General features: G+C 24.1%; 1 protein-coding gene across 3 annotated transcripts in view; it reads left to right on the forward strand.

Annotated features, from left to right (window-relative positions):
• LOC114125592 (uncharacterized) overlaps positions 1 to 15,258 on the forward strand; it is a 138,259-nt gene that overhangs the window by 76,609 nt on the left and 46,392 nt on the right. For all 3 annotated transcript variants that reach the window (XM_027989313.2, XM_050204560.1, XM_027989320.2), the window contains 4 exons: positions 3,369 to 3,530; positions 3,623 to 3,751; positions 7,743 to 7,857; positions 7,946 to 8,068. In XM_027989313.2, the coding sequence (XP_027845114.2) occupies positions 3,369 to 3,530; positions 3,623 to 3,751; positions 7,743 to 7,857; positions 7,946 to 8,068 (529 nt within the window). The remainder of the gene's footprint in view (positions 1 to 3,368; positions 3,531 to 3,622; positions 3,752 to 7,742; positions 7,858 to 7,945; positions 8,069 to 15,258) is intronic.

Consider the following 15,258-nt stretch of genomic DNA (forward strand, 5'->3'; position numbering starts at 1 on the left):
GGCCCATACCAATGTGTTTGTGCTGGCATGCATTTTGGTACGTTGTGTAATAAATGTATAGATCACCGATTACTAGTTAATTAATTGTCAACTGAGTGAATAAGCTCCACGGGTAGTGTACGTTTACCGGTATATATTAGTGCTTAACGTCAATGCTGATTTATCACATCGATTATATTCACTGCGTTGCTATCTGTTTGCATATCCATCCGCCAATATCCGTTTTCCTCGGTCTCGTTTAACATTATAATATATGGTTCATCATAAATATTGTTATGTCGGCTACAGCTTATACTTTATACTCATATGATGTACGTTTATCCAATATTTTGTAATAATAATAATAATAATAATAATAATAAAAATAAAACATTACTTGTTTGATTATTATTATTATACTCATTACATTTTATAAGTAGCATACGTTTTATTTGATCATTTACAATTACTTTAAAAATAAAACATTAAATATAACTATTATAATAAATTATATTATACATTGTAAAATGTATAAATCTATATATATATATATAATATAGGAATTTCGTGTGAATAACGAACAGACTTTAGATAAAACCATCGATTATACATTGTAATGCTTTTGTGATATTTTTATGAATTGTATAGAGAATAATATACTTTTAAATATTGATAGTGGTTTTTTATTACTTCGTTCGACTGTAATGTTTATTGTATAAATATATGCTGCATTCATAATAAATAAAATATTTTTCATGTTATGTTCAGAGTCCTAGGATTTACGAAGAACAAAAAATTGTTGGGCCTTAATTGTAGATTAATTTTGACTAGATAGAAAAATGTAGTGTAAATCAACAAATTAATAATAATACATTATACATTTGGAACAAAATTGAACTTTATGATAACTTCAAACTTTACACATAGACATTTTTACTGAGGAGAGGATAAATCCTTACTGTAGCTTTTTTATAATATCAAATAACTGGTATTTTTGATATTAGACGAGTGTTTTTTATGATCTTACTATAAGCAGTAAATAGTATGTTATTTCATGTTATATGTTTATGATAATCGATAAATTATTTTTGATTCGTTATCTTGTTATTTGTTTCCATATTTTTTCGTTTTGACCGTCAACGGATATTAGTTGACCTAATTGTGCAAACTTACTATCCTGAAGTCATGCTTTAATTTATCCATATTGAAATTATAATATTTTTCGTGGCTTGTAATTTTACTTAGGTAACTTTATTTGTCCTATAAAGTTTTTTTAAGGCCTAATAAATACTTGGATTCGTATAGCATCTGGTAACAGTGAGGTGGTTTGAGGTTAAATTGTTTGACGAATTTCTATAGAACAGATAATAGCCTATAGTGCCCAATATGGAGCTTAACGAACCAAGTATTGTTTGCATAACTTTTGTGCGTGGCAGCATGTTCATTTGTATTTTCCTAGCCTGTTATAAATTATATTAAATACGTGTACATCGGCTGATGTGTTTTTAGAATATTATGTATGTACGTATTATAGGTATCGAGCAAATAAATAACTTATTGTCTAAATTATTTTTACTAATTTAACAGATTATTGAATGTAGATTGAATTATAAATAAAGTAGTTTCTATTGTTATAAAATTACCACGTTTTTGTATGCAGTTAATGCAGGTAATGTAGTTAATATCAGTTAGGCTATGTAAGTGATATTTTATTCTATTTTTTTTTCTATGTGTTGTTGGTCTTCATATTAACTCGGCTGCAAGAGCATTAGTTACATTATTTTTAATTAGATAATAGAATATAATTATTTACTTAATTTACAATAAATTACATTATAATTCGTTGGTTAAATTAATTGATTTTAAAAAGAAAGGAATTTTCTTGTGTTTTGCCCTAGGGTTTAGACTTAAGAGTTAAGACCGACTGTATCATCAAAGCATTCGGTCATTCCGAGGCGTATTTGATCCTGTTCATATTGTAGACTCAATAATATTCTCTCTCTCTCTCTCTATATATATATATATATATATATAAATATATATTATCTGTTGTATATAAATGTAACAAAAATTCGTATGTTTGTTATATGTGTATAATATCGATTGTAAAAAAATATCAGTATATTCATGTTTATATTAAAACCAAATATTCGTTAAAAAAGTTATAGTCAAAAAGACAAAACTAAACAAGGAAGAGTTACCAAGTATGCTCTTTCTATTTTATTATTTAATATTGAATTATTTAAATTCTAGTTTTTGGAATTTTTAAGCATATTAATTTTGATATATTTATTCAAAATTCATCTAAAAGTATAAAAGTACTCACGGTAGGAACTGGAACAATTTTTACAAATTATAAAATGTTATTAGGTCATTATAAATTAGTAATTATTAGTTACTTCTACAGTTAACAAATAATATCATAATATCATGAACTAACTTATTATCCTTGGTATACAAAGTTAAATAACTCAAAAATTGCTCATTAAAATTTCGATTCTGACATTTGTAGTCATCTGCTTAAAAGTTTGCAGTAAAAAATGTTAGTTATTTGAAATAATAAGCGCGTAACATGATACTACTTAAATAGTATAAAACTATAAACACTATCCTTATTTAAAAATTCCAAGAATCAGAATTTGAATAATTTCATTATTAAAAGGAATACGGGGAAAAAATAATGCATTGTAATTCACCCTGTGTATTTAATATAGGTATTGTTATCTTTAAACGTTGTAACTTTGAAACTAATCGTTTATAACAATTTTTAACGAACGCAATTAATAATTGAATCGCGTTAAGTTTTTAACTATATAACAATATAAATGATTGAAATTTCTGAGTATTTCGTTTTATTTTATATAAAAATATATTTTCAATCGTTTTTTTTTTTTTTTATTATTAATCAATTGTTCGTATTTATTTGTTTATTTCTGAAAGCAACACATTGTTCGTTAAAGTATTTATTTTGATTATAACTATGCTAATAATATATATACACTGCAGAGGGCGCAAAAATGAATCATACTCCTGTGACAGATTTGCTATACGTTATTTAATAATGACTAGTTGGTATGGTATACAAATTGAAAGCTTATACAAACCGATAAAATCTTCGTTTGGCGCTGTGTATTTAATGAGAATTCACAGTTTTGCGAAATCGCAAGTGTGCACATTAGTACGTTTATTGAACGAATATAATTTTCAAAATTAGATTAATTAAAACACATACGCGTAACCGTGCAAGCAGAACATCTATCGGATATTCTTCGGGCGTGTCCAATGAATGAACGATACAATAATAATGCCATACGAATTCGATATTAATATATTATACGTATAACGATACTAATTTTTAATAATATTATTATGCACACGTTATGTTTCAGCTAGACGGTCGTATGTTGGCAGGTCAAATGAAACGTGTCAGCGGCGGGGTAGGTAGAAATATAGCGGACGCTTTGGGCCGATTCGGACACGACGTCTGTTTCATGTCCGCTGTCGGCGACGACTCGAACGGCGACACGATAATCAAATCGCTCGGCCATATAGTTAGTATATTATTCTTTCGTCCACCGTCTTTATACGATATTACATTACACGTTTTCTGTATCGTTAAGACCGTTTTTTTTTTTTTTTTTAGAACACAGATAAGATCGTCGTTGCCAATAATCAGTCGACGTCTTGGTGCGTGGTGTTTCAGGACCAGCACGGCGATTGCATGGCCTGCATAGGTGACATGGAATGCCACAAACGAATATCTGTTGACATGGTAATTTATGGGCTCGGTTTCTGTTTATAGATTATAATATATTTTGTATAATTTAATTCCTTTTGAAATATTATCGAAATGATTTAATATATACTATAGACAACGCGACGCAATCGCACGTATAAACGGTGGTGTGGGCGCCTATAATACTATTGTATACCTGGTGACTGGTACACCTAAAATGCTTAGTCGAATAATTCGTTTTCTATGTTAATCGAGTTTCTTAATACCGTCGGTGTGATTGAATTACTTTAATCGTCAAGTTAATATTTTAATTGCTTTGACAACATCGAGTATTCGATTACTCAATTATAATCATTAGTTTTAAGGCTTTATTCGTTTATGATATTTTATGCAATATACTGTAATAATATAAAAAAGAAATAAAGAACTTAACATTTTTTTCAACATATTTTGATATATTATAGAATTTGGAAAATGATTAGTATAAATAAAATCCATTGAATGAACTTAAATAAATAATATAAATAAAATGCTAAATATTTTTATCAATGATATATATATATTAATATTATTATTTATATATTTATTTAATATAAATATATAGCATGTATATCCGTATGTAAATATTATATACAGTGGACACCGCTTATAAAACTCATTTTGGAATCAGCACAGATTTAGTCTTATAACCGAATGAATCTTATAAGCAAAGTGGAAAAAAAAAACAAAAATGTTAATTATTAATGACTCATATTTTACTCTAATCTACTTAAATACATATTATGCTTATTGGCAAATAAATAAAATCAGATAATACAGTTAAATACATATTTTAATTATGCAAATAGGTAAAATTTATTTTATGTACCTCTGTACTTGTTTACGATTAAAAAATTATAATTTTGGTTTGTTTTGTATTACGTGTCAGATAATTAGGAGTGTAATATTAATACTTCACACTACAATAACGATAATTGCGATAAATATGAAATCGCATATTTGTTGTACTTACATACACTCATTATAAAGCATGAATAGAAACCAGAAACAATAATTGACAAAAATATGTACATTTTCAAAATCAATTTATTTCTACATTTTAACCAAAATTGTTTAATTTTAGACTAATAACCAAAGTGGTGAGTCTTATAAACGGATTTTTTATAATGTATTTGGATATGTCCGGACCGTTTCAGACGATTCGAGTCTAATAAGCGACTGAACCTTTATTATTCGCGAATCTTATAAGCGGCGTCCACTGTATAATACATATTAGATATTTTTTTATTATAAATCTTTTTTCGCGACTTTATTGGCAATGCTTATTAGTTACAAAATATTTTCATATTATTTTAATGTAATATTACATATATTATAAAAATAGTGATAAGTGTATAATAATATTAAAAAACGAACAAAAATTTCTTAGATATTTGAATTTTACTAAATACAATTCATTTGATTTTTAAAACTTAATTAATACACTTTTTAGTCTAATTTTGTTTTTAGGGCTAATAATATACTAATATATAATATACACTATACAGTGTGTTCATTAATTTAGGAAACACTGAACTTCTGGGCCTGATTATATTAGAATAAATCGTTTTTATTTTTTTTTTATAAGCTGATGGTATATAAATACACATCTATAGATACATTTTAAAATTTTTATCATTTCGATCTGAGCATGCGCATTAAAAATGTTTTTTATTTTATAGCAACAATTATTTTGTACACAATATTTGAATAGGCCTAATTTTTAAAGACATTTTAATGAATCAACTATGGTTGTAAAATAAAATTTAATATTTTTACGAATTTTTATTTTTTTTTTTTAAATAATTTTATACCCATATTATGTTAGTCTTGTTTAATATGTTGTTTATAATAATTAAAAAAAAAAAAAAAAAAAAAAAAATACCTACGTATAAATATTATTTAAAAAATAACCAATAATAAATAATTATAAATTATTTTATGCATTATTAAGAATAGTAAAAATATTAATGATTTATTAAAATTGAAGTGGCTCTTATTATTCAGTCAATTTTGAATTTAGAACCATAGTCATTGAATCATCATAATTACTTTCAAAAATAGGCCTATTTGAATATCGCGTTCAAAATAATTGTTGTTATAAAATTAAAAAACATTTTTACTGCATATGCGCAGATAAAAAAGATAAAAATTTTGAAATGTATCTATAAAATAATATATATTTAATATATACGTATACCAAAGACTTATAAAAAAAAACCTGATTTATTCCAGTATAAATTTAATGTTCCCTAAATTGGTGAATACACTGTATATATATTATAATGTATGTTATAAATTGTGATTGATTATATAAATATTAAAACAATACATTGATAAATAAAATATCTAGCCACTTATCTAACATTTTATTTAATTTCTTAAAAAGGTATTATATACATAATATTTATTCATATTCACGTAGGTATCGTACCTTTAAGTGGAAGGAAATTAAACGTTTATTTATTTTAGTGTTAATAATTATGACAAAAATAATGCGAGTGGTATTTAAATAAATCTAAGTAGGTAGTAAAACATTCATTTTAACTTAATGACTTGATAAAAATTAAAGTTTTTATAATTATTTTTATTGTCTGAAAAAATATTTACTTAACGGACTACGAATTTAAAATGAATTATATGGTACTTAATATTTTTTTATATTCCATTTAGTTTTGATAATAAAATTGTTTTGTTATGTATTGTGAAGCTAAATAAAAATTAAAAGAAATTAATTTAGAAAGTTGTCAAATACGATCACTGTACAAATATATAACTATGTATAATACAATCACTCAAAAGTTTATTTTCAATTAATTCTATCAAAAAGTTTACAATTTGAAGATCAAGTCGTATCATATGAAATACAATGTCGCATTATATATTTTTAAATTAATATTGCTTAGTTATAACGTACACTTATCTCATAGTTCTAAAACAATCAATTTCGGTATTATTGTAATAACTATTAGCGTGTCAGTCATTTTTAGTTAATTACATTTTATTTTTAAATCATTAATGCTTAACAGTCAATTAAAAAAAAAAAAATAATAATAAATACATGATGAGGATAGTGAACAGTTATTTTTACAACTATTTTTGATTTTTATTACTTTTTTAAGTTTAAACTGTTTGTGGTCTTAACGATTTAGGTTAGTGACCATAATAAAATACCTATTTTTCGTTTAATAATATAATTATTTGAAATTTGATTTTCGAAAGTTTTAAATGTAATTAAATATTTTATTTTTAAAATTCTTGAGATTTAAACTTGATTTTTACTACTGAAACAATATCTCATAGTGGTAAAAACTTCTGTTTTCAAATAAAAACCTTTTTTTTTTTTTTACTGTATTGAATAATTTTTCTAAAAATATAGACGTCTTGGATTCAAACAGTTTTTGAGTTGTTTAAAATTATGTGCTAAAATGTAATAGTTCCATAATAATGGGTGCTATGGACGCTATGATAATTTGAAAATTTTAATAATTAATATTAATTTTTTAAAAGTTTATAATTTGTAAAATAAATATTATCACTAATATGATATGTATTTACTATTTTATATTTTTAAAAACCGTTTTGAAGGACTATTATATCTTTAGTGTAAAAATTATAATAACTGAAAGTCCATAAGCTCAATTTTTGGATTAGTTACATGAAAATGTTCAAAAAATTCATCCTTTTAATAATTTACAGTGATAACGGTGTTCTCATTTGAAATAAAGACATTTGTATCAATAGGTGTTACTACAGACACTTAAAATAACACAAAAAAAAAAAAAAATCAAGAATTTGAAACTATATTCTTTAAGTATACTCAAACATTTTAAAAATAAAATGTTTAATACATTTTTTATTACAGAAAATGGGGCTACTATTGATTATTTGTATTTTGTGTAATAATTTTTTTTTAAATAAGTTGAATTATTATTATTTTACGAATCACATCATAAAATTTATTGTTATCATTATTTCTTGTCGATAGATCAAGAAAAATATCGATGCGTTATACCAAAGTCCACTCGTGGTTATCGATGGCAATGTTTGTCCGGAGACAATGGAATTTGTAATTGGATTTTGCAACGAGGAAAACATACCAGGTAAGTGTCCAGTTGTCTAAAATGGAGTAAATATATTTTGGATATTATGTAGTTTCTCTTGTGATTTGTAATTTGTTGTATTCTGCAGTATACTTTGAAACAACTGACATTGCTGTGGCTTCCAAACCATTCTATTCGGATATGTGGAAAGCGCTTTCCTTTATGTCTCCAAACTTAAAAGAGCTCCAAGAAATATCTAAAAAACTTCCAGGTAAACATTATCATATTTTAATATAGTTTTACAATTAGTTCTCCAAAATACGAGCATATTATATTTTAACACATTTTTCTGATTGTAAGTAATTATTCTAAATAAATAGTTTAATATTTATGTACTTTTTATTTTTATGAATTTGGAATCTCACATTTTGAATGCATCATAATAAATACTGATCGTAATAGCCAGTTTTACATAAAACCATTGTTTGTACGTACTTAATATTCCTCATTTTTTTTTATCACATAACATAATTTTGAAAGAGTTAAAAAATAAAAATCATTTTATATTTTCATAATATATATTTTTCATTTTCATACTAATAATTTACTACTTAATTTAAATTTTCAAGGCTACGAATTATTATAAAAAATAATTTTTATTAATTTCAATAAGTTGTTTTTTTAAATATTTTTTTCATATAAATTATTTTTTACGGTTCTCAAATGCAATGATTCATAGGTAATCAATATTTAAATAATTATTGTAGGCAGGTACTTAATATTATTTATTAGTGTTTATTTTATAAAATAATATTTAAATAAATATTAAATAATTTTTTTAACAGACTATATATTTAATTTATATAAACTATTTTAAAAATTTCGACATTTGATAATTTTTAACTTTTGATGATGATATCAATTTTCTTAGCGAGATAAATTTTCTATTACGAATTCTCAAATTAAAAACAAAATGTTATTGTTACATGTTTTGTCATTCTTCATCGCAAAAGTTTTTGTTGTTTACAATATATTATATTATTATGATTCCAAGTGATTAACTAGCTGTTCTCTTTAGTGCCTCCCACTGTTATGTATATTTGCTAAGGGGCTAAAGGATTTTATCACTGTTTTATTTACTTATTTAAATTAGTTACGCATAAGAAATTGTATTGCACAGTTTCACATGAATAATTTTGACGATCAAACAATGCTCAAACTGTTCATTTATTTTCTAGGATGTACGGCTTCATTAATAAATAAACATAAATAGTATAAGTGTTATTATTAATATATTTTAAATGTTATAGAAATTTAATGAATCCCATAAATAAACAATTTAAAAACACTGATGTATAGTTTATAAGTAGTGAAATGACGTAGAGTGTAAACTACTGAAAGTCAATCATTAAATTGTTATTTAAATTATATCAGTTGTTAGAAGAAAGTACTTATATTATTTATTTGAAAATTGAAAAATCAATGAATATTAATAAATAATATGAAATTAAGCATAGATTGTATTATATAATATATATATATATTTTTTTAGAAGCTATACCGATGTACTAATATTATATTTCATATACCACTGAAAACAAACGTTGCATTTTCGCATTTTCTTTCTTTAATAATTTTATTCATATAATTTTTATACCTAATCAATATTTTAGACATTTATTTTATAATACTTTTACTAGTTATATAAGCCTACCAAAAATATTATAAATTCAAATTGATATTATTTAATTTACTAAATAATCTGAAACAAAAATTGAAAAAAAAAATTATATTATTTGTTTTTATGTTTCTAAGAAAGTTGAGATAGCTTTATTTAGAGTTACAGAGCTAATTTATGTTAATATTTTAAAAGTTAAACTACTTATTTGCATTTAGTATGAAAATAGTTATGTAAGTTTTAAAGACTACTTAAAAAGCGAGTAGAAGAGTATATAAATAGGCTGGTGGGTAGGTTTGAGGGAAGATGTTGTGGGGCACAGGTACAAGTATATATTTTTCAGACGATTCACTAGAAACCATAATTTTACCGTGAGAATGGTGTATAAATGATATATACATCATGTAGCGTTTATTTTCAGGGTTATTTTTCATCGATTTGGAAATATAATACGTAGAAACCTTGTTATGTATTCTAACTAAATAATATTTAAAAACAGACATTTTGGCATTGGCCGTTTTTATTATAATGACAATATTATCTGCTAGCTATATTGTATGTAATATGTATACAATATTATAATTGTTTATAATAGATTTGAAGTTTAATATAATAATACCGTAACTTGCATCTGGACCATTTACGCGAAATGTATAGCCCAATAATATATATTTATACACCGCTGACCGGTAAAAAATATTCAAAGAAGGTCTTTTCACACGTTAAAAATTATTTTATTTAAATAGTATAACATTTTTAGAATAATTTTTTTGAAGTTTAAGTTATTGTGAAGATTGCATTTAAAAAATATATATATATTTTTACTATTTTTTATTGTTATCAGTGAAACTAAAACATATTAGTGACAACATATATTATCAATTTTATATTCCAAAGCAGTTTATTTTTCTGAGATATATTAAAATAAAATTTTGGTGGCGGTGTTTGAAACCGAGTGGACAATGAAAATGGAGGAGCACATACGTAATCTTATCTCCTATAAGTTAAATACAATATAGCATAACACAAAATATGTTCAAATTCGTGCGGAAAAGAATACTAAGGAATTCCATGGTTTTAAAATTTGCCCTTGTCTAACGCGTGTGGACACTGAAGAATATACGAGATATGCGTGTACCGTGTATTGGTGAGGTAATCGTTAAAATCGTTTTTACGAGTCAAAAAGAAAACGGAAATCAACGAAAATGCGGGGATAAGTCGTGAAAGTGCCGTTATCGATAAACAAACCACAGACTTCTTACAAATCCCTGACAGCAAAAGAATTGTGGGTTTTCGTCGCCAATCGGAGATCGAAATATCATGATTACTCTCTCGTGTATTTTTCATTACTTATATATATATATTAAGTGAAGTGTCAGAAAAATAAATTGGTTCAAAAATGATATATATATATATATGTATTTAAATTATGATTTCATATTTCTATTGAACGTGTCATTTTTTTATTGGAATACATTTGTATTCTGTTTGTAGAAAACATGGCGTTACGAAGTATCCCTATTGAACATTTTATTTATTACTAAATTCAAAACCGTAAATATTTGACGGCAAAATATTAATTTTATGAAATACATGTATAGGTACGTTATTGTTGATACAAATTACAAATTTACAAAAATTATTATTTTTGTTTTTATTTATACTAGAGTTATTACTCAAGTTATGTTTTACCCATCATAGATTATTGCCTAAAGTAAAATCTTCAAAACTATATTTTTTATCTTATTTTTCGTTAAATAAACAATTTAAAATATATACATATAAATTATTGACCGTTGGTTTGTGACTAATGTATTCTTGACATGTTTTATAAATAATTCGATGTAATAATCCTATTGTAGTCTACATTTGTTGTATGGAACAATAACTAACAATTTTGAATGATATCTATGTATTTATATTTTAAGGGTTACTTCATCATATAATATAAAACATTATTATTTATGACCTTATAAATACTATGAGTCTATATTTATTATACAAATTTCATATTGTTTATACTTATAGGGTCATTTATTTAACAGTATTGTGGTTTTAATTTTCAATAATTTTTTTTCGATTTTTTTTTGTTAATATGATATATTCTTGGTTAGGTAGAATAATACTATTTAAATTATTCAAAGAACTTATAATACTTATTTATTTTTATTCTTTGTTTTAATAAAGTGTTTCAGTTAATATAATATTAAATTGATATCATATTATTTTTTATTACTTTGGTTTTTTTTCTAGTAAAAACTCTTTAGAATTCGATTCATTTTGATTAAAACCTATTACAAAGTATAATAATATAAATAGATTTTGCGTATAACTGGACGAATTAAATAAGATTTACAATATAAGAGAGAAGGGTTACTAAATATAAAAAAAAATAATAATGAACTCTTTTCAAAAATTCCATTATACGTTGGCTATGTTCTTATTAAATTAAAAATGAGAAGCTACATAAATTTCTTTGAGGTTTAATAAGACTAAAAATCTCTAATCAAGAACGGCCATTTACTAGTTAAGTTATATTACTTGTATATAAACAACTTTTTAACTTCACTTGAGTGAGTTGTAAAGAATATACAAGCATCGTTTTTAATGAGAGAAAAAAAGTATACACATATATTATATTTTAATTAGTAAACTGCTGGTAATTGATTTAAAAATTATATACTCTACGAAAATAAAATAATTCCATCTAGTTCTTCGTAGTTATTATTTACATTTAACCATCAACAACGTCAGTTTCAACTGATATTGTTTATGCTTGCCAACTACCAACGTATTGAAAGTTATAATAAGTACTTTATTATTTATATTTCACTATTTATGTCAATTAGTTATGTTTTGTTGCATATTATACTAGTCAGAAATTAAGTTTGGAAATTTCTAATACTATTATCTGACATTTATATAACACAGGTGCGTGAGACATAAATCATTATAATGGTATAGGCAAGAGGTAACATGTTGAAAAAATATTATGATGATGCAAATAACTCAAATTTGTTGTAGAGTTTTTGAAATGATAGTAGTATTATCGTATTCACCTATTTATTGTACATAAGTTATTAAGTATGTAGGTGTTTGAAATTTGAATATATTTATTTTATTGTAAATATATAATGGAAACAAAAATATATTATTTGATTGTTAGTTCAATGCAATCGCATAAAGGTTTTTTACACCAAAATCGGTAAATAAGGTAATAGGGTTTAATTTTAATGGATGTTTAAATAAATATTTTCGTCTATTTTTCCATGCACTGTACTGGCTATAGTGTTATTGATGATTAAATGTATTCAGTAATTTATCTTCCACTCATCGCAACATTATAGTTATACCACCATCTATAGATGAAGTTGATTTTGACTCGACGCTATTTAACATTTCGATGCTTCAATGAAGCAGATATGAAACTAAAATTCATGGTTTTACATTCATATTAATATATTATATCATCTCTGTGTATGCTATAATTCAATAACTATATTTTCCACTCGGTCTGTCATTCGAACATCGTCAATAAAATTATAGATGCATGGTAAAAATGATTTTAAAAGGTACCTACAACCCATCAAAAAGCACTTAACAACCGTGACAACAAATTATTTTTAATCTGAAATTGATTGGTTCTTTGCATAATCAAATTTAAAATTAATTCTTCTTTTATTAAAATTGTATGTAGTATACTTATATGGTAAGTTACTTTTCGTACAAGTAGAAAACGAGATAAAAACGATTTGCAAAATAAATGTATAGCGCATGATTACGTTTGAAAAATATACACTTATTACCTTTGTGAAAGCCTGTCTAATTCATCGAGACTGAGTAGCGTTTTAATATTTAAAATATATATTTTGATGAACCATACAGATTATTTTCTACTATATGGATAGAAATGTAAAACTTTGATTACCTACCTAACAATTATTTCAACGGATATGTATTATTTCAGTGTATACAGTATAGGTACAGTACCACACTGTCAGTGGAATATGTTTTGACAAAATGTTTTTCGCGAGATTTTTGTTTTTCATTTGTGTTCTCCCTAACGGAATATACCGTGTACACTACATTTCTCTTTCTTGACGACGAACAGCGTCGTCAATGATTAATGTACCAAAACTTCTTACATGAATACCACTCAGACGTCAAGAGCCAGCGTGTAGATGCATACACAATAGCAACGTATTGTCTTCAATCAGCGGTTTATAGCGAATGAGTTATTCTGAAATCACTTGGAACTATAAAAGCATTACAATTATTTCGATTGTGAACAGTAGTAGGAGATTTTTTAAAGGGGAGAGAATGAAACAGAGATGGAGAAATGAGAATAAAAAAATAAAAAAATATATATATAATTTAAATTTTATACGATTCTTGAAATTCAAACTTCATTTGAAGTTTTAAGTTTTTATTTTTGGTTTGTCAATAACAATGAAAAACCGTTTATTTTTAAATTAAAAAAGTTGATACTTCTCAAAAAATGTCTATAAAATGATTATAATATAGTAGTTATATTTTTCTTTTTATTTAGACCCAGAAATATAATAATGCAAAGTTAAATCTAATTTATTTTATTATTTAAAAAAAAAAATATCTAACAAATTATTTTTTAAATAGTTTATCAAACATAAATGTTCAAAAATTACTTACCTATCAAATATAATGATATTTTATGAAATGTAATAAATTCATTACATAAAATATGAATGATTTATTTGTATTTTAGTTCAGTTATATTATTATAGTCCTTTAATAAAAATTAATAAAAATTAAAAAAATAATAATATTGTACCTTTTTGAAATAATTAAAATTAGTTCTTTTAGACTGGTAAACGAATTATTTTATCTAGACATTATTGTTTTAAAATAAATACGAATAAGACACTACATTTTGAACATCTAATACATTATTCTTTATAAATGACTCTTTACTACCTTGCAAAATGAAAAACATTTAATAAAAATCCAATTTTTCGTACAATAATAATAAAGTAAGACATGTCTTAGAGTATTTTTTTGTAAATATAACATGTCATTTTAAAATCAATTATTCCATTGTTATTCGTGATACTCAGAATTTAAAACACAAAAGAATTATTGTTTTTTCAAACCTAATATTGTCACATTTAATTTAATTTCTAAACTGTAAAATGTACCATCAACTCAAGATTTGAACCTATCTATTTTTGTCAGTATTTTTTTATCAATTAAAAATTTAATCGCAGCTTTTCAAATTGAAATGATTGTAAAACAACCGTCTGTCATAGGGAAGTTCCATGGAGTTTCATTGTATAAGGGGCGTGAATTTGACATAACAGTTTTAAGTCTTAAACATATCCAATAATATTTAAATAGACTTGTTGGACATTGTTGGAATTTGTTGTAAATTAATATATTAAAGCACATAAAAATAAATATCTATACATAATATTTAATTCCAAAGACTTAATCAACTCATGAGTCTTAATTAAAAAAAAAAAAAAATTCAATATATTTTTTTAACATTTAGTAATGATTTATTTATAATATTTATAGTCAAATTTTACTTTTACTTTTTATAAGTGACTACAATATAAACCAGAAAACAACTGTAACTTTAGGATGTCGCTGAATGAAATCATATAATTTGACTTATTTTTATAGTTAATACAAATTTAAAATCCATTCTTAACATAGGGACCTATAATATTATTACAATTTTTTTTTTTGTTTTAATAAAATGTCTACCAATAATATAACTAAAAATTGAGAATTTACATAATTAT

The sequence above is a fragment of the Aphis gossypii genome, chromosome 3, assembly GCF_020184175.1.
Source record: "Aphis gossypii isolate Hap1 chromosome 3, ASM2018417v2, whole genome shotgun sequence".
Lineage (NCBI taxonomy): Eukaryota > Metazoa > Arthropoda > Insecta > Hemiptera > Aphididae > Aphis > Aphis gossypii.